This window comes from Chlamydotis macqueenii, chromosome 2 (assembly GCF_036417535.1).
Source record: "Chlamydotis macqueenii isolate bChlMac1 chromosome 2, bChlMac1.mat, whole genome shotgun sequence".
Classification (NCBI taxonomy): Eukaryota; Metazoa; Chordata; class Aves; order Otidiformes; family Otididae; genus Chlamydotis; species Chlamydotis macqueenii.
The window spans coordinates 144,797,792-144,824,654 of NC_141557.1; the positions used below are offsets into that span (position 1 = coordinate 144,797,792).

The following is a 26,863-nucleotide window of genomic DNA, read 5'->3' on the forward strand; positions in this document are numbered from 1 at the left end:
ACCCCAAAGAGTAATCACATACCTTTGGCAGGCCTACCATACTTGCAGGGCAACAATGACAAGGTTGGAAACCTAATCTTCAGAACCTGAGAGTGAAGAAGTAAAGGGTGCTTCATTGCTGCTGTTCCCATTTAGCTAGCAACTAGAGGTCTGTAAGTTAGGGGCAGACACTTGTCAGTCCTTACCTCGTCCTTCCCTTGTATTGAATTTGCTGAGTGTTATCAAGGGTCTGCTTCCTACAGATCTCAAATGCCTTCTATTCCTATTCAGCATCACATCTCCTTATATCCCACTGGCTCTATTACCCTCTACATAGCCAAGACCTCTCAGATACATCATAACACTCTTACTAGCTTGTCTAGTACAATCTCGGGTTTTTTTTCCTTTTCTTTTCAAGCAATAGGAACACTTTCCCAAGATAGTGTTTCTATCTTGCGAAAGTCAGAAAGTCAAATATTTGCTTCCATCATTCCACATGAAAGGTATTAAACACCCTTGAAAGCCACCCCCATATGAAGACCACACATCCTCCTCTGGTACCATCCTCACATAACTGGACTGCAAAAAGGGCTCAGGGAGGCTCAGAGAATCTGCTGGTATGTTTGATTAGTACAGCCTATTTTTAAAGAGATGACTTTAAAAAAAAAATGTTACACCATACTTCCACAAAAGTTTTTTGTAAATGCTAAAGGAAAAACATTCTGACCTCACTGAAATCCATAGCAAAGGTCCTAATTGCTTCAGCAAGGGTAGTTTCAAACTAACTGTCTTATCCCATCAGATAGAATAGAGCCCGCTGCAACGACTTTAATGGTCAAAATTAATATTAAAAACCCTGAAGAGATATAATCTTTCATGATAAATACATATTTATAAAGTGAAAAGTGAGAACTGAAGAAGAGCAGTACTCCAAAAGTTAAAAATGCTTTCTAGAAGTCTATTTTCGATCTCAAATTGTCAGAGGAGTGGTTATAAATTCACAGCTCCATGATTTCACCTCCCAGTGGAAAGGGTGGAAGAGAAGTCACTACTTTGTCTGGTAAAGCTAAGCTAGGCTGAAATTAGACAGACATGCTCCGCTCAAGTATCTTCAGAGTTCAGGTAAAACAAAGTGAAACATCTTATCCCTTCGACAGAGCTCTGCAATGTTGATTTATGGGAGATACCTACAAGATACCTACATTCCCCAATGGAAAGTCTACTGATACTGTCTCTTAATTTAGGTTGACAGGAGAGTAAGAACTTGAATGACTGACATTTCAGTGCAGCAGAAGGGTAGATCATAGTATGTAAAAGTGCCTCCACCCTTGAAAGCAGTTAAAGAATATGCTCAAGAAAGAAACTTAACTCCATGAGCTAATACTGTGCCACTCCTCAGTCACTGGCCAGGAAATCTACAGAACTGAAGGACCAGATTCTTTGGTTCTGAAGAGAGGGAAAAGAAAAAAAAAGAAAAAGATCATAATATCTCCATCAAAAAGGCCACTGTCAGAAAAGAATCCGAAGACAGAAAGTTAAAACATCTTTGACTTTGCTTACTGACACAGAATGGCATGGACTTAGGAGCCAAAGTCCCTTTTTCATTAATTTTCAGTTAGCCCTAGCACCCCCGGGCACTTCAGAAATAATTTTCTTCTGAAATGCTTTTGCACATACACCAGATTTTTTTAAAAGCTATGAACCATGTTTCAGTCAAAGTCAGGGCAATCAATCTGATCTGTAAGGAGTGTATTTAGCTAGCCAGTAATAAAACACTTGCATTTTGGATTCATAATCCCATTTATATTGCCCAAATGTTTCTCTGCCATTTACTTAAATAGCAGTAAAAAATCACATCTGATTGACGTGGATGAAACTTAGAATATTTATAGAAAACTACATAAATGGGGCATTAAAGAACTCTGTAAGGAGAAAGCCTGGATTACGAATAATGCTCAAATTAGAGGTACATTTTAAGCAGATGAACCACAGTGATATTAAAAGATTTTCCTGACCTGCTTTGACTTCCTGACAGTCATGATAAGCCACTCCTACTCATTCTTCTTCTAAAATAAGCATTAAAAAAAAATGATGGACTTAGATTTCAGAGAAGAAATCAATAGCCCAGGAGTCCAAAATACAAATTCAGACATTGAAATAAATTTAGACCCAGGTGCATGCGTCTGTTATTGTACAAAAAGAGTATGTGCTCCTGTAAACAGCTTAATTCTGCACTCTAATTACAGAAAGCATAACGTTACCAGGACAAACACTATCCTTCCACAGCAAAACTCATCACCAGCTTACAATGTGAAGCAGAAGAAGCTGAATTATAAGGAAATATAATTCATTCGAAGCTCAAAATAAAGCATAAAATGCTCCATATTGAGATGCTTGTGCTTCATACGGTAATATACCTTAACAAGAAGGTTTACTATATTAGCATCTCACACTAAGTGCATTATGATTAAGTTTAAGGTCAAAAGATGTCTATCATCTCAGCTGTAAAAACTGGGTACTCATTTGTAAGGTGTTTTTACTGATATGTATAATCTTGAAAATTTTACATGAGCCTTATTTTGCCTTTGTGAAATGCCTATTCTGTAGCATTTCCATTATCACATTGTTGCTTTCTAAACATAATGAATATGATGAATGAACTCCTTTCATAACAAGGATTTTTATAGTACACATAGTGGAAAAGACAGCTGGTTAATTCCTAGTAGTGTTAATAACAATGATGATTTACAGCAAGTTTGCTGCATGAAACACAGACACCAGTGAAGAGCAGTTGAGTACGAGAAAGGGAAGCGACAACACAAGAGGATCTGCATTAGTGGAAACCAGCAATTAGCAGCGTAGGAAAGAGAACTGTACTGAACTCCTTCAAGGTGGAGAGATAATGATCACATTTTGCAAAGGGAAGCTGCAGACTGAAGGTGAGGAAGGAAACGTGGCATTCCTAAATTGAAGGGCTTGACAGTCTTTGCCCTGAAATTGGGTCATTTCTTGAGGCAACCCCTTGTGTTTAAGAAGTCAAAGTAATAGATGATGATTCACTACAGTGAGCATCTTCCTTTTGAAGGTCAAGTTCAGTCTTTCCATTGAAGGATCACGCCAGAGGAACCTCTGGGCTCACAACTCGTGAAGTTGGTTATCCTGGGGAGTGATAACTGTCGCTTGGTCCAAAGCATCTAATACTTTGGTCTTTCACTTGAGCTCTGACTCACAGTACCCTACTCTTCTTGCCTCAGATCTCTCTGCCTCTTCTACCCCAGCACCTCTTAACTCCACCTATCCCCAGATTGTCCCCATGCCCAGCACACTCACTCCTTCCAACTCCTGCTCCCGTACCAGCATTGGTGCTACAGACTTAACTTTCAAGCTACAACTTTGGCAGGGGCTGAACATGGGTACTAGAGAATGATACACACAGTCACTTGACTGTATCAGGTTCTGGAGTTTACCACAGGTCTACCATTTCATGGAGAACAATACTTGGAATACAACATTCTAATTATAAAATACTATAGTGATGATATTTTTAAAAATAATTTCACTTAATAAACACTTAGTGATACATTTGCAGTATGTTCCAATCTTGATTAATTATTAGTTGAAATCTTTTAAATAAATGCCAAACTCTAGTGTTTTCCATTGGTACTTTAAAAATATACAATCACTCTATTGAATCTAAATTAACTCCAGATTTAATAAATCTTAATTCAAAACACTAGGATGTTTTTGTTGCCAGACGGATGGAACAAAACTTTTCTGTCAAAATACAAAGTGAGGCCAAAAATAAAAAAAATTCCAAATAAAAAAAAATCAAAATCCATCTGAAGGAGGACAAGAGAGTGGAAGAGATAAGAAAAAAATAAATGTCTATAAAATACTGATAGGGAGACAACCATCTCTGGCCATCCAACTTCATTTTCAAAATTCCAAATGCTATATTAAGCTTGTTTTTAAAAAGAAAAAGCCATATTTGAAGGAAACAAACACAAAGTAATGAAAACTATTTCTAAAAAGTCAGAAAAATGTTTTATTTAAAGCAAATAGTGCTGCCCCTGTGGTAATTGAACCCTCTGATAGACAGTTACAATTACACTGGCTACACTAGTCTCAGAAGGTCACATGCTCTGCTATACTACATAAGAAATAGTCAAGCCACAATATATTAATGACATCTTGCTATTTTGTAACAAAGTTAAAAAAAATCATTACTTTTCTAAATATAGTGAATTAACTACATGTGCTTAATGCCCAATTTATTTAAAAGCGTCTCTTTATCTTGTTTTTAATTAAGGCACATGGAAGTGGAAATCACAGTTTTAGCAATGTCAGGCCCTCCTGCGAGAAAGAAGGTGAATCTAAACAAATGGAGCAGCCAACCAAAGGGAGCTGTAATTTCTAAACTCTGAGTGCTTCTTCCCACTAAAATTGTAGAGGTCCCTATGGATTCAGACTAAGTTGAAAGGTTCAAGATAGGCTTGATCTATTAATCAGACCAATGTTAAACCAGCCCCCCAGGTGACAGATTTCCGCTTTCTCTTTAATTCAGCTTTGTTTTTTTCTCAGGAGATTATTTCTTGTTGGAGTAGTTCAGTTCAAAGTTATTAATTATTCAATTTCTTGGAAAATTAACAAAGTGTAGCTCTTCTCCAGCATTTTTCCACAGAAGGGATGCAACACTTTCCAATTTTGTGACCAAATATCATTCTTATCCTGCAGTGTTCAGGAGGAAAATAATCTTCAGCAGGACACTCTACATCAATTTCTAGAGACAAATAGTCTCAATATTACATGATTCACTGTTACTAGAAAAACAGTCTAGAACCACTTAGCAAATTCAAGACAAACATACTGCTTACATGTAGGAAAGAAAATTAGTCTTGAAATTCAAAATTTCCATCATTTTAGACCTGCTGCACTTGGCTGTGGTATTTATTGTGTTACATTTGGCACTAACTATGTTTGGCTTTTAAAATCATCTCAACATTTTCCATAAAAATATGTTCTATAGCTTCTCTAACAAAAATGGGCAAGTGTTCCAGTAATAAAATGTTAAACAGCTTTTGTGCCTATAAAGACATGAATAGGGCAGAAATCATTTCAATTTATGTAATTCAAGCCCTGTAACTCTCAGAAGGATTTTAACATAGCCAGAATTTTTATTATTTTTAGCTGAAATAATACTATCTGAGCAATGGAGTCTATACCTAAGCGTACCTAAAACTATCTAACATCAAGTAGGAAGAAATCTATTCTATTTTTTAAAAATGTTTATTTTAACTCAACTTCAATCCACAAAATGTATGTGTATCCACAATGCAACTATGTGCCATGCAAGATCACTAAACCAAGAATAAAAATGAAGATGTGATTTATAAAAATACCAGTTGGCAGTTACACTAAAATAAAAATACACAATACAAAAATCATCGGAGGTGAACCAGGACAGGTCAGTAAATGCAACTGCATCATTATTTTCACAGGCGGAGACTGTCAAAGTGAGGGTGAGTAAAATATCCAGCGCTCAACACATGCCAGTATGGGTTGGACACAACTTGTACTTGTGCTTTTCAAAACCAATCTTGTAATTCAGGGAAAAAGGCCACTTTCTGTGAGTGGTAAAAATGAAAACAAGTTATATTGAATTCACCATCCACCTTCTGCAAATAACTATTTCTTCTTTCTAAGAAAGTAAAGAAAGACTGTCAGTACAGACTGCTTTTCCTATCTCACAAGCACAGTACAGGCTCACATAGATAAAATCCTCTCTTTCCCAAAACTATAACTGTATTCAAAAATAAGTTTACATGGGCAAGTTTTTACAGCCCAGTTTTGAAAGGTTTAAAGTGGACGAGTTGCTGAATTCACAAACATGTTACGAAAATTAAGGCCAAGATTCTAAATTACTTTACAGAAGGGATACATAACCATTTACTAGTGTCATTTAATTTTTCATCAAAACCTAGCCACCTGGTATAGATTAGGCAGCACTCAACAATATTAGAGAGCAGTTGGGAACGCAACGTGAAGAATACCATATCCACAGAGCCTGTGCAGGGAACGGGGAGAAAGAGGTGAGACATCATCGCACAGGCCGGGCTGGGTCCAAGCAGGGCTGTGAGTGCTTCTCACCAGCCCAGACTGCCATGGAGTGACCTCGCATGGGTCTCAAGATTACGTGCGATGTGAAAGCCAGCATTCGCTTTCTCACCGCGCAGTGCGTCCCAGCGACACGCCACAGCGCTGAGGGGGAGGGCACCATGCATTCAACAGACACTTGATTATTCCAGGAAGCCAAAAAAAAAAAAAAAGCTATTTCTCACTTCAGGTTTGGTGACCTAATTCTGGTTAGACTATGACAGATACACCAGAAAAGAAAAAAAACCAAACCATAAATAAGAATTAGAGGTAATAGCAATGATTAATAATCCATATGGGTAATACTCCACAGATGAGCATATGGAAAAATTGATACGAATCAGCACCACTGCCAGACAGCAGTGAAATAATGTGTAGAGATACCAGAGCACTCACTGGTTTTAACAGTTGTGCTTCTAGGCACAAACATGCAAACAGGGAATCTTGTTGCACATTAGCAGGTTGTAAATCTCCAAATAAAATGCAGTACTAAAAGTGAAAGATTGTTTGTTTAGTTTTAATAGTACATCTGTTCTATTAAAATAGCAACACTTAGATATTAAAGCATGTCTGGTGTGAGGTGTCTGGTCACCTGAAATTTGTGTGGGAACAAAAAGAAGCTCACCCATATACCACTACATATATTGACTAGTTCCTACATGAGGCACTGTTAAATTAATGCTTAATTCTTTTTATTTTCATACAATGGGAATTTGTTTATTAAAACTAGGAATATCTGCTCAAATTATCATTCTTTCCTAAATTTCCCTTCTAACTAAAGCAATAACAACAATAAAAACAACAACAACAAAAATAACAACAAGAATTAGGTTCATGCATCAACTATTTAATCTGCTGAATGCTACATATCTTGGAATAAGCTGGGACATTCTTCAAGAAAGAAGTTTCACGATGATCTGGAGACATCTGTGCAAATATCATCATGTTCCACAATATATCATCTTAAAAACTGAGTGTGAATTATAGCCTCACTATCAAAGTGAATGTAAGCATTCAAAAAAAAAACCTCACTCACTTGAACATCTGTTCATATCTGGCGTTCGGAGTCCGTAGTACCCTGATGGGCAGGAATGCAAGCATTCACCATATTGTCTCATTCCTTCTCTTCGTAGGAAGAAGAATAACTTGTGTTGGCATCTGATGCACCCATTATCCTTGGAACAAGATAAACAGCCTTTGCAAATTGGATTGGTTCCATAGCTAGCTGCAAAACAAGAAGATAAATTACACTTTAAGATCATTTGGAAATAATTTTGGCTGGAGGTCCTCTTTCCTCTGAAGTGTTACTTATCTACTGCATGATTACAAATAGTTTTGAAAGGAAGGTTCTGAAAGTGCACTCGTTCTCATACATCTGCACTGGTAAGTGAATAAAAAGAAATGCAATCTGTGTATGTTTAATTGTATGTAGGGCAATTTAATGAATTTACACACTTTTTCAATAAAGGTACAGGCAAGCAGAGACCAAGCTATATGAAGTTCACCAGTACAACATAAGTAAAACCCAGGTGCTGAATTCTAGTTTGAAGTTGAGCACATAAGCACACACCAGCAGCGAAATAGAAGAACATCAGCACCCTGATGAATGCACCTGGAACGATATGCCCACGGAAAACCAGCAACCACATTAATGCAACTTCTGGCTTGTGCAGAGAGCAATGTTAAGAGTAACAAACTCTCTGCAGTACACTAGCAAAGCATGCTGTCCCAGAGCTCTCGGGGAACAGCTGTCTTGCAGTCTCTTCTTGGTCTTTCTAATGAGAATGTTAAGATTACTATTTTTTAAAAAGAAAAAAAAGAAAAAAGCAGGAGTTTTAACTTCTAAGAGCCTTTTTCTATGAGTTTCTACCCAAAATGTGCTGAAAACCATATGCACAGACATTACTGAAGGAAGGTGTTTAGTGCAGTTTACCATTTTAGATCACCAGCTGCTATGCCTTCAACTAATTCTGTTATCTTCTTTTTTTTTCTTCTTAAAAAAAAAAATACTTGACTGATACTGCAATACAAACCTTAGCTGCATCACTCTTTGCCCTTATAAGCTTTTACTACCCTGCCTTTCTTCAGAGTCATAGAATGCTCCCCTGTCCCCATGGGCGGTCAGCTCCTTCTCAGGCATTGAGTCAGCACAGCAGGTTAGCAGAGGAAGGATGGCTCAAGACATTCCTGAAACCAGCTTAACTTAACAGGTCTATTTTAAATACTAAATTGGCTACAAGACTCCACTGAAATTTGCCAGTTCAAATCTGGTTTACTGGAGAAAAAAAAAAAAATTATGCAACACAAGGAAAGTGTCTTTGAGATCTCAGAAGCTTTTTAATAGAGGCCACTCTGAGGGCAGCTGGCCAAAAGGGAGAGGGCTATGTTTAACTGTTATCTTTTTAAATATTTAAAAGTAATCACACCCTAACATAGTACTCTGGTACTTTTATCTTGTATGGATGGATAATTGAGGTTGTTCAATGGATGACTTTACCAGCAAAGCTGGGAAAAGAAAAAAGGAAAAGCCCACCACCCTCTGGAACCAGTAGCTGATAAGCTTTACTCTCACCCTCACACATCTGCACACCACATTCCCACTCCCTCTCTGCTCCCGTTCCTCACACACGCCTCTCCCAGTTCAGCACAACAGCATTCAACCCCGATCTCGTACAAAATAATCCTAGTGGGTGGCAGGCAGGATGAGAAGCCTAGTGATTCACAGTGAAACACCTCAGCCATGGGGACACTTTGAGTGCTGGAGTCCTCTGGCACCAGGCTTACCTGGTGAAATGCTCTTTATGGGAATAGCATCCAAACCCTCTACGGTACATGTATGATTCTTCAGCTCTCTGTTAACCCCTTTATAATGACACATCCTACCAGACCAACTGCCTTATACTCCTAAACTAGTTCCCATCTCCTGTTGCCCTCAAGATCTCAGATATAACTTTTCCTACAGCTCATCTTGCAACTATTCTCATTCACAATCCACATCTTCAAAGATGTAAGAGAAGAAAAACAAACAGATGATAAGCAAGGCCTGGATGCATCCTTCATTTCACTGTCGGCAGGGATTGCCTATCTGTAACCACATCAAATAATACGTGACCATGTACTCCAAAGCAATTGTTGCTTAACACATGGTGGGCAATCCTGTAGACTTCTGAATCCCCTTTTAGCCTCCTTGCATCTCACTCTCAGTAAATCTGTACCTCCAGCTTGTTCAAGGTTCCTCAGAGAAGCCTGTACTTCAAAAAATAATTAAAAAGAACAAAGCAAAAGTAAAGATGCGAGATGCCTAAATTTATTCACCACTCAAAGTGGTTTTTAGAGTTTGAATCAGCTGAAGTCAGGATCTCATATTCAGCATGCTGTTTCATATCCAAACCAAGGATTTCTCTTTTCTCTATATCCCTCTTGAGCAGCTACCCAATATTGGCATCAAATAACCCAGCTCCCCAGTTCACTCCAAGCTTCAGCCTTGACTGTCCACCCTGCCTAGGTGTCACTCCAGCCCTATGCTTTTCTCTGGAGTCAACTAACTCCTTCTAAAACATAGGCCAGATATGTCCCCGCGACGAGTCTGCTCCAAGGAATCCTCCAAATAGCCAACACGAACAGGACTGCACCACTCTGCCACACAGTCCTCGTACCTTTTTCTAGCATTCTGGAGCAGGGCTCACCCCTTATACCTGGGTACTCCTTTCCTTAGGGGTACCCCGTATACTCACACCACCCAACACATAACAGTTGTCATTAAAAAATCACGATCCAAGCATGCTGTACAACCCTTGCATTATTTCAGAAAGCTTGAACAGAGAGAAGGATATCTATGATTATGACATAGGGCCAGGCTAATTACCAAACAGCATAGGTATAGCTAAAGGCTACTGTTCTCAATAGTCTGGTTTAGGAAGCAGGGATTATACTTTTGCATAGATATATTTGTAGTGTCCATATAGGTCTCATGTCCACCTTCCCTCATTGATCCCCATTAAAATTCAGACCACTTGGCTACAAAATGTGTCTCAGTTTGATTCTACTGTCCAACTTTCCTTTATCTATGACTATCCACATGTTACTCTCCTCAAGTACCTCTTTCTTCTATTTCTGGTAAGATGTCCTTGTTGATAAATTTTTATTCTGCAGACAAATTTAATTATGAGGACTTCCCTGGGCTTCAGTCATAGCTCTGTCCTAACGTACTCTCACATGAAAAGGAGCTAATAGCATAAAATGATTCTCTACTATCCTGATCTATCCATGTTTAGGAGACGGACAGCACATCTTTCACAGCTTAAGGTCCACACAAGATATATGAAAGAATTCAATAATATAGTAATTTTGTAAGCTGTATATATTTATCCCAAAATTTTAACTTATGTGTAGGTTTCTCAAACCATAACATCTAGACTCTCCTTCTTCTTCATCTCCTGAGCAGCCTTAACAAATGATTTGTAATTTCTATGTCTGTATTTTTTCCCTCTTATAGAAACCGTGTGAGATTCAGTTCATCAAAACATGTAAACTGCTCTGAAATCCTCAGATGAGAGGTATTACAGATGTGACACATGTATCGTTACTTAAATGAACTATTATTAAACTCACACATTAAACTTGGATAACAGTTCAGGATGATCACATAGTTAATTGCCACATAGTGATGACTTCCCCTGTTGCTCTCCTAGTTACTAAGTTATAATAAAAACCTAAAAATGCATCAGATATTTTTATTTTCTTTCTTTATCACATTAGGCAAAAAAAAAAAAAAACCAAACAAATCACTGAAGAATTATACAATGGTAAGGGGAGAGAAAGGTGGTGGAGGCCCCATCTCTGGAAGCGTTCAAGGTCAGGCTGGATGAGGCTCTGAGCAACCTGATCTAGTCAGGGATGTCCCTGCTCCTTGCAGGGGGGTTGGACTAGATGATCTTTGAAGGTCCCGTCCAACCCTAACCATTCTATGATTCTATGATTCTATGATTTGTATGCTACGATATATAGAGAGTAAACTTTATGAAAGAATCTGAAAACTTCCCAGTGTGTTGCTTAGGCATCAAACTGAATAATTTCCAGGTATTTTGCATACAGTAAAGTTATCATGAAGTGTATATCACAGAATCAGCATTCTTCCACTTTGTTGTCGCTTATATTCTTTTCCAAGCTTCATGGGAAGCATGTTGACTTCTGCAACCTTTCTGTCAGTCCAGCTTGTCCCAGAGCAGGGAAAATCAAGGTATGCTCTACTACTAAATTACTTGGATACTGAACATATAGTTTAACAAATCAAATACTGTAGCACAGTTTTTGGTGTCACACAGGCACACCATCTTGAAGATACCAACTTAACTTTCTCTCTTTGCCCCTAGGTACATAGGCTATAACTAAATCCTATAAAATCCCCCCTGCCCCAAAGTCTTCCTTCTCCATCGTGGTTTCTTAGCACAGCAAATACAACGTATTCTTATCACATCCAGCTTTTTCAATTCTCATATAATTGCTTTTTGAAGAAGGAAGTGAATATCTCTGTGTTCAGCAGAAACATCCATACACTTCCTTTTGAATTTCTTCACAACTTCTTCTTTTTCCTTCTGTATTAGACCGCAAGAAAAAATAACCAGCTTACAAAACACAGTCAATCACATTCCAAGTTACCAGCTGTGTGATACCCAATGTAAAACATCACGCTACTCTCAGTTTTCACATATCTATTTCGGCCCTGCCTGGAACACCCTCCTCAACTCTGTGTGCCAGGCAGGCGGGTTTCCTCCAGCCGAATCCCTGATGGAAACTCACTCCTTCCACAAGGCCAACAAATGTTAACTGGTGTCAGAGCACTGCTGTCGTCACATCGTAAAACCGAAAACACACACATGCTCTAAGTTAGCACCATCCTCTGGGTCTCAAAGTGCATGATTGCCCTGGCTGTCTGTTCAGATTGTAAGGTCCTTGGAGCAGGAGCAATGTTTTGTACAGACACATAAGTATGTACCCAGGTGTGAACACTGCACATAAACACAAACACACACCTTTATACAGAAAACAGATTTTCTATTCCTTCTGCTTGCTGCTTCTACAATTCTAGAGCATCTCTGTATTTAAAGGAAAAATACAGACTTGATTCTCCATGTTGTTTTTTTTTTATTTTAAATCTGGAACTAAATTTGCCAAGTTTGAAAAGGTTACTTGAGAACACAGACTAGTACCCAAACATTGAATGAAACACTTCTGAACTCTAAGGGTGTTCAAAGTTTTATGGTTTGGATCCATATCAAGTAAAATCAAATGTCAGTTAATTACTTAACTCTTGTCTGGATCAAATGTATTGAAGCCATATCGCTGAAGCGGTTTTAAGTGAATTGTTATGACTATTTGAAATCACAAGAGAATCAAGAGTGCAAAATGAGTCTAGCCTCTTCCCCTCAAGAATACAAGTTGTTTTGTAAGCAAAAGAACTAAGAGCATTTGGTTTCCTATGATCTTACTGTCTTGCAGCCCATACAACAACAACTGTGTCTTTCTTGTATACCCACTTGATAGGTGTCACAAACCTCTTTTGAACCTGGTGCTTCAGCTCACCGCAAGAACCTGGTATTTTTACACTTCTGTAAAAAACAGGCTGAAATGGACAAATGAATCCAAAACCAACTGGAGAAAGAGGAGGGTCTGGCAGAGAAACAAGCAGTAGAAAAAGTCATTATCTAAACATTATTTCTTTAGACGGCCAGGCTAACATACTCATTATCTTCCTAGTATCACTCACTGTGTGGTCACTGTGTCACTATTTGTCAGTCTTTGGTCTTTTGAACTCTCTGAAATCAGAAACTGGGCTCACTGGTCCAATGGCCAGATTAATGGCACTCTTGCCCTAACTGGGATTGCAGCCACATTGTCGTAGTTCAGCTGATAATTGGATTTTAGTTCAGATCTAGCAGGATTGTCTCTGAGACACACTTATCACTGCAAACATGAGGTGTGCAGATGGGACTCAGAGGAGGGAAGCAACTAACGGACCACTGCAGCTGCATCTATTGCAGAAAGAGTAGATTTCACAATCCTGAATTCAATTAATGCTATAAAGATATCTCATACATATCTCAATAAACCCAACTAAAATACACTTATGCTTGGCATATGTCTTCAGGGTACCAAAGAATAGAACGAAGGATACAGCCTTACAGGTACACCAATATTGTGTACTATACTAATGCACTAACACTGTAAGACTGCAAGGTCACTAGAGTTAAAAACCATCTGATGGGCTATGAACAGAAGCTGGCCAACAAAAATACCTATTTTTCATTAGAGCTGTGTAAGTTTTGGACAGAAAACTCCAATAAAAAAAAAAGAAAAAAATTGACTAGCTTGACTCTAGTCATTGTCTTGCATTAAGAGAATTAAGAGATTCAAGGTCAAAGGGGATTTTTGTGACCAATTAGCCCAATGCCCTGTACAAAGAAGCCACAGAACTTGTGCTTTACTAAAACATATAATTTAAGAAACCATTTAATCTTGATTTTTAAATTGTCAGTGGTAAGGAAACCACCACAACCTTTGTTAAGATATCATAGAGCTAATCACTCTCACTGTTGAAAATCTGCAGTGGAATTTTGAACTTCAAATAGCAACCACTGAACCTTTTTATATCTTTGCCTGCCAGATTGTTAACAGTTTTTCAATGTTTTTTCCCCAATGCAGACACTCTGATCAGGTCAAGTCTTAGCCTTCTCATGGTTAAGATAAACAGAGCAAGATTCCAGAATGTCTCACCGCAAGGCAAAGTATCCAGTCCTTTGATCAATCTCGTACCATTTTATCAACAGGCTTACGGACACCAAAAAAAAGTGCTCAGCAATGGAAAAGCGATTGTACCAGTGCCAAATACAGAAGTGATATAAGTTCTCTGCTATTCCTAGATATTACTCTCCCAAAGTATTCATGTGTTATGCAAATTTTTTTGACCACAAAGACACTGCTTCCCAAGTATCACACTGCTCTGGGTGGGAAGTAGCCATTTTCTGGAGTTACACAGGAGATCACCCCATGTTATCTTTCTCAGGATACGAGTCCTTAATCACTCAGGATCATTTTCTTTGAAGTTGTCCACAACCCAGAAAACCCACATGTTCCACGCTCTTTGTCTGAAGACAGACTAACTGAAGGGTGGCATTTCACTTCAAGAGTTTGGTATAAATCTCACCCAATTTAGGCTCATAAGTGAACAATTTTGCCTGCTTATTATGAAACTATTTCTTCAGTTTCTTTGGAGGTCTTAATTATATCTTTTATTTTCAATACCATAATTTTATGCTTAAACTACTCTCATTTGTCAGCTCATTTCATTCTCTCATTATTGGTATAATGTCCTTCTGATTATTCTAGTCTAGATCTCAGAAGACTTGTCTTCATTCCATCTGTATTCAAAAGACAGTGGACTTTAATTCCACTTCCAAATCAAAACATTTTACTTTTGCTACATGGCTATCCAGCTGAATACTTTCAGAATTTTCTGTACTGTTTTCCCCACCACCATAGTAGGGAGAATCACTGTGAAGATCAGCTAGATATTATTCTCCATCAGCACCCCGGCAAGTCTCAGGGAATCACCTAAATGTTGAGATATTCTGCAATATTTAGTGACTATAGGCATTATCAGCATTGCATACTGACGACCAAAGTCAATAAAATAATCAATAAAATTACATGTATATTGGTTTCAGGATACCTTAGTTGCTTAGATGTTTTCAGAACATTACTTTCTTTCCAGCTGGGCTGAACTGCCAGTCACAAAGGTTATCTCAGCCACCTTTCTTCATTGAACCCTCTGGAGCTTTTATAGGCTCCACTCACAGTTTAATTTCTGGATATCTCCTATCAACTGCAAACACTTAACACCCTCTGTCCTCTTCTGTCTGCTGTTCACAGCCTACCAGTCCTCACCTGCCTTCAACTCTACTGAATGCTGCTTCCTCCTTCTACTTCTGATGTGAATCCTCCTCCTCAATTTCTCTCTGCTCAGTTCCTTGAGGGACAGTTCCTCTCTCTGAAAACAGCGCAGCAACACTTCCTCAGCCTGGTTGCTCAGACCTTTTCCATTTCCCCAGTGTTCACTAGTGACAGTACTTGTCCTTTCAGCCCAGAAAGCCACCACTGTCAGCAATTTACATTTTATGCATAGGAAGTCCTTTCTGGCTACAGGATGGAAAAAAAAATACGGAACATCTGTTGCAGGTCACAATCACCACTCCATAACCTGCCATCCTAAAAATCAAATCTAGAAATAGACACAGAGAGGAAAATGTCCCACTTCCTGTTCAAATTTTCATGGAAATATTAGCTTTTATCGCTGTTCACAGATTCACAAGTTTATCCTAGGTTTTCCTGCTGTGACTGACAGAGAGTTATTCAACATTCACACTTGAAACACTAGGGATAAAAGGTCCAAGCATCACAGACACAAAGTGCATGCAGAGACAAAAATAGAAAGTAAAATAAAACAAACTTTTAAAAGCCCTCTTCCCCATATATTCATGCATACAGGCCAGATACATAGCCTGTTCAGAAAAAAAAAAAAAACAACAACTAAGCCTTACCAACCCACTGTTTCACAGATATCATTCACAGGTCATCTGTCTTGAAATCTAGCCCCTCACAATACTTACATTTGGTGTTCAAAGTCTTATATGATGCAAACTCATGTGCATATTGCCAATCTCCTTCCTGAGTTTTAATTTGTAGGCCAATCTACTTCAGCTATAGTAAAAAATCGCATTATAGCAACTGACCAGCCATTTCCTTTAATCCATTCAAGTTGTTCGTTCGTGAAGTGGCTGCTTCAGTTATTATCACACTAAGAGTCCATCCAAGATGATCTCTGTTTCATCTGCTTATGAGTTGCTAGAATTATGCTTTTTTAGGAATGCTGTAATCCAGCAGTACCAAAACATGGCCAATACATGTCCATCTCTGTACTATTTGCATAGCTGAGGGCAGTTTTGTCTACTTCAAATCTTAAAATTCTTTATCCTACCTGGCATCTTCAGTCTCTGTAAAAGTACCTATGATATAAGCTTTAAAAAAATTTCCATCAGGTAGTTTTATGATTTAGGGTACTTTATAAACCCCGGATAATATGATTAAATGCTGGTAGCTTCATGTATAACAACCTCAAAAAACTCCAACCATAAAACGCAAGAGGATTTTTAATATGCAATACTTTTGAAGGACAACTTGTCTTCCAATTTCTCTTATTTAGAATTTACATTAATTACACTTCCAGCTTTCTACAGATCTATAGAGTAAAATGAAGAAATCCCCCAAAAAGACTACTTAAAAAGAAGAAAATAATCACATCTGAGATTCTAGGTTGTTCCACAATCCCCAACAATTCAGACATGTAGGCAAAGCATCACAAGTCATTACCTTTGGCCACAGAACAGATTACTTGTATCTGAGTGGCGTCCCTCAGGGGTCCGTGCTGGGCCCGGCCCTGTTCAACATCTTTGTCGGCGACATGGACAGTGGGATAGAGTGCACCCTCAGCAAGTTCGCCGACGACACCAAGTTGTGTGGTGCCGTCGACACGCTGGAAGGGAGGGACGCCATCCAGAGGGACCTTGACAGGCTGGAGAGGTGGGCCCGTGCCAACCTCATGAAGTTCAACCAGGCCAAGTGCAAGGTCCTGCACCTGGGTCATGGCAATCCCAGGCACAAATACAGGCTGGGCAGAGAATGGATTGAGAGCAGCCCTGAGGAGAAGGACTTGGGAGTGCTGCTGGACGAGAAGCTTAACATGAGCAGGCAATGCGCCCTTGCAGCCCAGAAGGCCAACCGCATCCTGGGCTGCATCAAGAGAAGCGTGGCCAGCAGGTCGAGGGAGGTGATTCTCCCCCTCTACTCTGCCCTGGTGAGACCCCACCTGGAGTACTGTGTCCAGTTCTGGAGCCCCCAGCACAAGAAGGACATGGACCAGTTGGAGAAGGTCCAGAGGAGGGCCACGAAGATGATAAAAGGGCTGGAGCACCTCTCTTATGAGGACAGGCTGAGAGAGTTGGGGCTGTTCAGCCTGCAGAAGAGGAGGCTCCGGGGAGACCTGATAGCGGTCTTCCAGTACCTCAAGGGGGCCTACAAGAAAGATGGGGAGAGGCTGTTTAGTAGGGCCTGTTGCGATAGGACGAGAGGTAATGGTTTTAAAATAGAGGGGGGTAGATTTAGATTAGAAATTAGGAAAAATTTTTTTACGATGCGGGTTATAGAACACCGGAACAGGTTGCCCAGAAAGGTGGTGGAGGCCCCATCTCTGGAAGCATTCAAGGCCAGGCTGGATGAGGCTCTGAGCAACCTGATCTAGTTGGAGATGTCCCTGCTCCTTGCAGGGGGGTTCCCTTCCAACCCTAACCATTCTATGATTCTATGATTCTATGATGAAAATTGCATAAGTCAATCAACAGGACAGAGACCAGACCCCCAGTTGGCTCTACCCCTAGGATCTACCTCAAGGTTCGTCTCTCTCTGCCATGCCCTTCGTGCACAGGCAGAGCTCTCTTGTCTCAGTAGCACAGCAAGCTACTTTCAATGAGGGGATGCCTACAGCTCCCTTCGCACCAGGCCACCACTTTATCACTCACCAGTCACAGCTCTCCTGCAGACAGCAAACTAGAAAATAGTGTGAATACCGAGCAGCCATAAACCATCTACAGCAGAGATTGGGAATTTTCAAAACTAATTGCTGTGTCCTCCCAAACAGGCTTTTGAAAATCACATTCCTCAACTAAGGCTTTATCTCTTTTTCACTTGTATCTTCTGTATCTCACCTACGTACGAGGCCCAAGAGCTCCTTCTAGACCTTGTATGTAGGAAAAGCGAGGCAGGGAAGAGAGTACGTGACAACCTCCATCTTCCCCAGTTTATTTCAAGTGGGAAGTTTATTTGCGTCCTATTGAAAATAAATCACACTGAGAAGCATGAGCAGACACTCAAACAGAGGCTGGTAGTTCCACTTCTAATACAGAAAAAATAATCACACTCTTTCCAGAGACTTACTATACCTTGGACCAACTCTTTATATATGGTGTAAATGTGGAAGTTGCAAAGAGAAACAAAAATAAATCACAAATACTCCTTTACTTTCCTCATAAGACCATGCTGGTGAGGAGGTCTGGTCAGTTAGAGTCCACAAGGCAGTGTATTGCCACCTCTCAGGTGCTTAAAAGTCATTTGAACACCAGTCTCAGACTTTTCCATCTCAGGTTCCCATGCTACAGTCATCCAGAAATGCACAAGCTGTAAACATCTATTTCTTAATTTAAAAATTGCACAAAAATGTGCAGGAATGCATTTTTCCCATGTATATATTTTGTGTGCCACTATCTGATGGCATATTCAACAGCAGACTTCATCTAGCATATTGCTGCTGCAGATCAACATCTGGAACACAAATCCTATTGGAACAAAGTCCCAGGCATTTAAACAAATTCATTTTTTTCCAAGTCTCTTAATATCTAGAATATTTCAGCTAGCTGCTGTGAATAAGATTCATCTCTAGCACACAGGTGAATAAACAGAGATTTAATTTTTTCCCCTTTGATGGTGTGTTTACTTTGTCTTCTATTGTAAGTTATAACTTTTCCAAGCACTGAAAACTGCCGGGATCCAACCTAGAGACATTCCAACACAAACACAGTTCCAAATCCAGGTCCACCCAAACCGCTGAAGACAAAACATTATTGGAAGCTCTGAAACTAAAGAGGTGAAGATCCAGAACGCTCTGCTTAAAACACAAAGTACAACGACAAACAAGAAGATTTTATGTATGACACATGATATTTCACTTTGCCATTTCATACTCTTACTGAACAATTCCTAAAAAGGTAGAAAAGACTGAGGAACAGAAAAATGTAGCTCAAGAAGCAGCTCAAGTCTTTCTTCTCGCTTCCTGGAAGACTAAATTCAACGTATTTTACAAGTGAAAGACATCAAATCTGGACTCTGAAGCTAGATGATCCATACAGCAATTCCAATACAAATAACAAAGGAAAATCATAGAATCATAGAATCATAGAATGGTTAGGGTTGGAAGGGACCTTCAAAGGTCATCTAGTCCAAACCCCCTGCAAGGAGCAGGGACATCCCTGACTAGATCAGGTTGCTAAATGTTATATGGTTATTTTCATTGTCATATTAGGCACCACTAAACTAATGACTACACACTTAACTTTTGTTTACTATCACATTTTTATTGTACAACAGGAACCAGCATGTAAAGGAAATGCCAAACAAATAAATATTTGACTATGATTGTAAACCTGTAACAGTGAAGAACATGCCTTATTTCTCCAGTTTATATAGCAGTGAACACACCGCTTAGTGTTTCATAAATACCAAATTTCTGAAATGTTGAATGGCATGAAAATGGAGCTTTTTGTTGTTTGTGGTTTTTTTATTTTTTTTCAGGGTACTGTTAGTTTGAAAGGTACAGAAAGTGTTACCTGCTAAGAATGAAGAAATGTAAGGTTGAGATGACTGGGAATAGTCCGGAAGACACAATGGTCTCAGACATAAGAAGCTGAGTAGGAAACTTTAAAGTGCACATAAGGTTATATACACAGTACAACAAGTTTTGCAGAAGAAATGTATAGGTCCTTACATTAAGCAAAAGGCAGTTCTGAGCAAAGTTTCATTGGGGGTCTGTGCAAGCAGATGTCCAAGCCTGATGGAATCAACCTGGGTTTCAGGTCAGGCATTAGGCTGAGAATGAATCTTAGACAACACAGAAGTAAAATTGCTCCCCGCAGTATTTCAGAGGGCTAGGCTGGTAGTCTGCAGGTAGATATGACAAGTGCGTAGAGAAACCCATTTGGGTACTGTGTAGACACTGCATTTCCTCAGCTACAGCAGCTGACAGAGTAGTCAATGATTATGTTTGCACTAGAAAACTAACAGCTTTTACAAGCTCCCAGGTGGGGTGGTTAGGCTGAACCCATTCCAACTCTGTACTGAAGCACTCGGCAGAGAGCAGATACTGCTTGTCCATTTTCCACAGGAAGGAAAAATCAAAGCTAGATGGATGCTGTGGTTACACAAACAGTCACCCAGTTTCAGTAAGTTCAGGACTCCAAGCGGCATCACAACACTCCTGAACGGCTAAAGGACATCACAGCCATTTCAAGCACCAAGTGCATAAAGCCCCAACTAACCTGGTCTAGCCTCACACTTGATCCTGCTTTGAGCAGAAGATTGGTAAGGGAGGTCCAGTCTCCTGCTTGGGAGGTCTCTTCCAGACTAACCTACCCTCCGGTCCTACAACCTACATCTGAATTATCAAATTTCACTCCTTGCTTTAAGAAGGAGGCAGCTTGAGCTAAATGATGTGCCACACACTTCTGATGGAGGAGGCACAAGGAATGAAGCACAGGGGGATATGGATATTTCTGGATGTCCAGATATATTCCTCTTCACAGGAGATCCCATGGAGGGAGGCAACAAGTATCAATGACTGAAACGGAAAAAAAGCATTTTGGAAATGTGCTATAATTGCAAGTAAGGGAACATAAAGGTTCTCTTTACAGCTGCAAGTATCCTTTCCCACACAAAGTGAGCCATCTTAAGAGAAAAAAAGCTTACCAGAGTAAAAGACCTGTAAGTAGCAATGCAGCTCAGCTTAAAGGAGATTAAATTCAAGGAAGCACAAGACAACATCCACCATTGGCCAAAACCCTCCAAATGTTCCCCCTAGAGATACCTTTCTTTCGAAAAGAGCAGAGATGTTCCAGAAGGACAGGTGGCAACTTCCTGCCTCCTGTGAGTAGACAACCTCCCCACAAGGACAAGCCACCTTCCTCTACTCCGACACTAGAACAGAGGTTTCATTATCACATTCCTAAAATGAGAATTTGGATATGGATACCCACTTTGTATTACCAATAACTGAGGAGAAAAGGCTGTATGTTCAAATGCTGAAAATCCCACCTACATCCCCTCCTTTCAGGAGGTGAGACTCTGATAAGCGATGATGGGGCAGTATTCTGCATCAGACAAACAATCGCCCTTTAGTCTTACACAGGACAGCAACAATGACCTATAGAGCTCACTCACAAGACTACAACGTTAGTGCTGGTGCACTTCCAGCCCTCCCAAGACATCAGAATAAATTCTTCCTTAGCCATCAGTTATCAGAAAAGAAAAAGTCATCCCAGGAAGCTTTGGCATTCAATAAATCTGATATGAGATACCTCTGTTATGTGTCTTTAAAGAACATTATCTAGAGTTTCTTTAATAAGGTGGAGTCTTTATGTATTATAAAGAGCACTTCCTTAGTGTGCTTATTATGAGGCAATTCAAAGCCAGATTAACTTTTAAGACAAAAACCAGGTAAATGCTGATTAAAAATTAGCAATTGATAATGTACTGGCTATATTTCCATTGTACAAGCAGTATGTAGCATAAGCCAGAAATGTGATTATTTGAAACTTCACAAGGGCCAAATTTGCCAAGTCTAGATTACTTATTGGCATAATTGGCTGGAAACAAAAATTAGATCTTGAAAAGAGTTAAAATTGGTAATTGTTCAAGGATATTCTACTGGATGAATAGCAAGCCATAGTACCACAAATACCAAAACCAAAAAAAAAAAAAATGTAGGGCAAAAAAGACCATTCTGACCAAAACAAACAAACAAAAAAAAAGTGGAAGTGGTATTAAGGCACAGTTTCAAAGGATGGAAAACTAAGATGAAAATAGCAAATAATATAAGTATAGAAACTGAAACAATTGACAAATAACTTAAAGGGATCAAAAAAATCCCACCAAAAAAACCAACCCCACCCCTCTAAACCCTCAAATCCCAAAACTCAACAGTGAGTAGTGACCAGAATAACAAACCATATTTCCAACGCTTAAAATAACAGAGAAAGTAAAAGATCCTAACAGTTACATCTTGTGTTTGGAATAAAGCAGGATGTATCCACCCAATGTGATAACACAGCTGTAATCAAAAGTTTGCCATCCTTACAAAAGGAAATCATGCAAGACCATTTGCCAAAGAGAAAAAAAAAGTAAGCAACTATCAATGCATTAACTTGATGTTTTTTTCTAAAATTAATTATTTTTTTTCAATAAATGCTTGAAGATTGAGGAAAGCCCAACAGCTCAGAGGACAGCCCATGTACCAAACAGGGAAGTACAGACCGATTCATCCGACATCAGTTTCAGGTATGTGCTGGTTTTGGCTGTGATAGAGTTAATTTCCTTTATAGCAGCTTGTATGGGACTATGTTCTGGATTTGTGCTGAAAACAGTGTCGATAATACAGGGATGTTTTCATTATTGCTGAGCAGTGCTTACACAGAGTCAAGGCCTTTTCAGTATCTCACATCACTTTGGCAGTGAGTGGGTTAGGGGTGCACAAGAAGTTGAGAAGGGACACAGCCGGAACAGCTGACCAAAGGGATAGCACATGATGTCATGCTCAGCAAATCAAGCAGGGGGAGAAGATAGAAGGGTAGATGTTCAGAGTTATGGCATTTTGTCTTCCCAAGTAACCAGTACATATGACGGAGCTCTGCTTCCCTGGAGACGGCTGAACACCTGCCTGCTGATGGGAAGTAGTGAATGAATTCCTTGTTTTGCTTTGCTTGTGTGCATGGCTTTTGTTTTACTTATGAAACTGCCTTTATCTCAGCCCAAGAGTTTTTTTCGCTTTTACTCTTCTGATTCTCTCCCGCATCCCACTGAGGGGGAGTGAGCCAGCGTCTGTGCGTATTTAGTTGCCAGCTGGGGTTACACCATGACAAGGGGAAAAAAAATGAGTCTTTAACTAAGTGTTGCATCATTGAGAAGTAGAGATTAAATATACATATGTATAGATAGACAGAATAAGCAAGAGTTTAGACCAAAATAAACTGTTACTCTCTATGAGCATGGACGAAAATAAAACTGTTGGTGAGTTATACTTCAATTTCTTCAAGTCATCTGACTTAGTACAACGTGATGTTTTGATTTTAAAATCCAGTATGCATCCAGTTCACAGGACCAGATTAGAGCTAGCCCAAAGCAAAACCTTGAAATGTGTAAAGCATGGGCACCAGATCCCCAGAACTAGTTGTTTAATTCTACAAATGCACCCCATTGGACCTCATTTCTTGCTATTGTAGACATGGCCAGTGAGTCTCCCCTGATCCCAGGTAGGACACAAATGCCCAGATTGTCCTCAGTAGTCTCACGCCTGTTAAGCCATTAGTTATAAATCCCATATAGTCTCATACTTCAGGGCCCAGCCAGTAACGCAAAAAGGTTACCCACTTTAACATGCAACTGGCAGATGTAGTTTCCCAAGAATGAGGGAAAATTATTTTTCTTCCTCTGAATGATCAGAGGCTGGCCATAACTAGGGGCAAGTAACATACTAGATCAAAGCTCACGTCTAATTTCTGTATGTTCCCCATATACACAGAGTAGTTACCAGATTACATTCAGAAAGGAATTTTCTTACATCAGATGATAACCATAGACTTGCAGCATGTGGCATGGTTTACCTGTTGGGACTGTCTGGACAATTTTTATTTAGTTAATGTCTCACCTTTCAAGGACCTGACTTGTTTTGTGGCTGTTTGGTCACTGCTGTGGTCTTTGACACGTAGTTCAGTAACCTGTGAACGAAGTGCTTTGTGCCAGTTTGAGTCTTTAGACTATATACGTCTGAGTAAAAGGTAATAATACTTAGCAATATATCATAATAACCGTCCTTCCTGGTCTTAAAAAAACAAAATGAGAATATGCTAAATAAATCAGTTTATATTTTATTCCCTTTTATTATAAAGGCTGTACATCTGAGAGGAGCAATGAGCTACTCAGGGTAGGTTCAAGGAACCTAGGTTCAAGGAATAATTCAGTCACAGTTATTTTCGTGACTTGGGCAAATAACTTAGCTTTTCTTACTCTGAATTCCTCATTCTTAAAATTGAGATAATAGCACCTCACCATCCCTTAAAGTAAGAAGTTACATGGGCTTATATCTCATTTTTAAAAAAGAGAGAGAGAAAAAAAATATCGATTTCATTAAAAAAATGGAAAACCTTCATTTCTGGAGTATTTCATAAAAGACAAATTATTTCTCCAAAGTTCTCCCCTCAGCTCTCGAACACTTCTTCCTAGAGACCACCAGAGGGAAAAACAGCATAAGACACTGAAAAAACAGCTACTGAAAATGGGGAGCAGTATTTTCAAATGAGACACTTGAAACCTGGCTGCTAAATTAATACTTTGATACTCAAATGGGTTTTTATTTTTCACATTGCTGTACATTAACAGACTCCAATAATTTCAAATAAGTCAGAAGGAGCCAGGACCACTCCAGTTATAAGTCTCCCGGTACAATTTTGTGAACAATAAATATTTCTTGATAGTTTTCCAGGAAGGATGTGTAGTACAGCTTTGGCACAACTATGGTCTTTAACTCAGCCTGCTAATTCATATCATGATTACAACTCCTATTACTAGATTTTTTACTTGAAGTAATTAACTAGAAAAAAAGAAAACATATCTTCCCACTGAAAGCAGAGAAAAAGCTCTTTAAGAATTGGACTATTAGGAAAGCCCATGCAGAGCCCAAAAAGAATAATCTGAGTAAAGAAAATCCTAGCAGTACTGCCATTTAACAAGAGCTGCCTAAAAATTAGCAATACTAAGCATCCTCTCATATATATTTGTCCAAAGTCACATACTAGGAACTCAACAAAAAAAAAATTTAAAACATCTTCATTCACGTAACTATCTGCAAAAAAAAAAAGCCTTGGTGTGCACAGATCTGGGCTCTAAAATGAGAAGTGAAAATGACTGAAAACAAATTTACTTCAGTGCATATACTAATGCGAGCTCATGCACTGAGGAGAGTGCACTCAAATGATTCCCTAATACATCTGTTTTCTTCACATAGTTATTTCACAGGAACAAAGCAAAATATTTAAATGCTTCTGTCATTTTGTATCTCAGATTTACTTGTGTTTGTAATTCCTTATGATTTTTAGGAGGTATTTGTGACACATAAAGCTGCAGTTGGGAATTGTAAGTACGTTTTCATCTCTACCACCAGAGGCAAATTTTTAGGAAGTTTTGACACTCACTTTTGTTGCTGAAAAAAAAACTCTATTAAACACATTGATATTTAAATCTATATTTAAACTTCTAACTGCTAAAACTGAAACCTCAGGTTACTCACATAATCTCTACAGTGTTGGTTTTTTGGTCTGTTCATTTTTATTATTTTCTGATATTGTGAGGCATACAGAAAACAGGCTATTCTAACCCAAAGTACATTTTTAAAAAAATAGAATAAATGATGCAGTTAGAATATTTTTCAAAGTACAGCTCCTCTCCAAAATATGACTGTAAAACCAACATTGTGGTCTTCTACCACTTGTGCCTCAAGGACTTCCAGAACAGTTTGCTCATTTTATCAGCTGCACACATGTAAATGAGTACATACACACATAGACACACACATACGCACTCCCTGCCAAAACCAGCTCTAGAAAATAACTAATTAAATTATGTCATGCAAGGTGCTTGTATCTCCCTCAAAGATTTTGTACTCACTATGCTTTCTATTAAACCACTTAAAAAACATGGCCTTCATAATTAAAATATGTAAATAAAGGCAGGATTTAGGTTGCCAATGCAATTTTATTTCACTATTCTTTCAATATACAAGCTGGAATCTAAAGCATTTTTTGTCACAATGCTGGCTTTGCAAACAAGCACCTTTTAACTCTATGAAGCAAGAATAATAGACAATGTATGGAAGATATTCACAGAGAAAAGACTTTATCTTATAAAAGATATTTTATATTTCAAGATTATTTCATCTTGTTTTTTTTAATTCAAAACGTAACCACCATGCCTCAATGTAACTCAATTAACTGTTGCCTAAACACTCATTTTCAGCAGCTAATATTACAATCATCCAGATATAGCACGATCCTAAAAAGAAGGCATCTCCTAATTTTAGTGTCCTCTTACGCCTAGTAAGTAACATCAGGGTCTCCTTACATTCAGCATCATGAGACAAGACACAATGGTCCAGCACACTAAGATCAAGAACCTGGCATCACCTCCATGAAGGGAGAAGGAAAGGGAACCAAGCCCCGTATGTACAGCGACTGCCAGTGTCTGCATGTGGAGTTGTGAACTCCAGGCTTACCACAACTGCCCCCGCGCTGGTCATCACAGACAGCCTGTGACGGTATGTTTGTGATTGCAGTCAACTCTGTACAGTAGACCTGCCCTTAGCTACTCCCTCTTCCCATCTGAGCAGGAGCACTGGTCCATGTGGCTCTGACCCTGATCTTGGGGCACAACAAAATACAAGCTGACGTTAACTTTGTGGCTATTTCCCTTTAAAAAAAAACTTGTCTTACATCTGCCTGAACATAAAATGAAACAGTTAAGTATCTGATCAAAAGAAGAGATAAAGTAGGTGATTTAGAATCACCATGGGAAATGCAGGAGAGATAATCACGTGTGATTATCAGACTTATATATTTCATTGCAGCTAGAGAGGATGACTGGATCTTGGAAACAGCTTCCCCTCTCTGCAAGCTCTCTGTAGGGATGTTTGATGAGGCAGTGCAGTCGGGTCAGACTAGAATTCTGGCAAAAAAAAAAAAAAAGATATAAAATATCCTGCAAAGAGCAAATGAAAGAGGAGGGGAAAGAGGGAGATACATATAAATAT

General features: G+C 39.1%; 1 protein-coding gene across 1 annotated transcript in view; it reads right to left on the reverse strand.

Annotated features, from left to right (window-relative positions):
* Window positions 1-26,863, reverse strand: part of RSPO2 (R-spondin 2) — a 114,191-nt gene that overhangs the window by 49,081 nt on the left and 38,247 nt on the right. Inside the window, exon 2 of the mRNA XM_086742544.1 lies at window positions 7,169-7,357. Coding sequence (XP_086598670.1) covers window positions 7,169-7,357 — 189 coding nt within the window. The remainder of the gene's footprint in view (window positions 1-7,168; window positions 7,358-26,863) is intronic.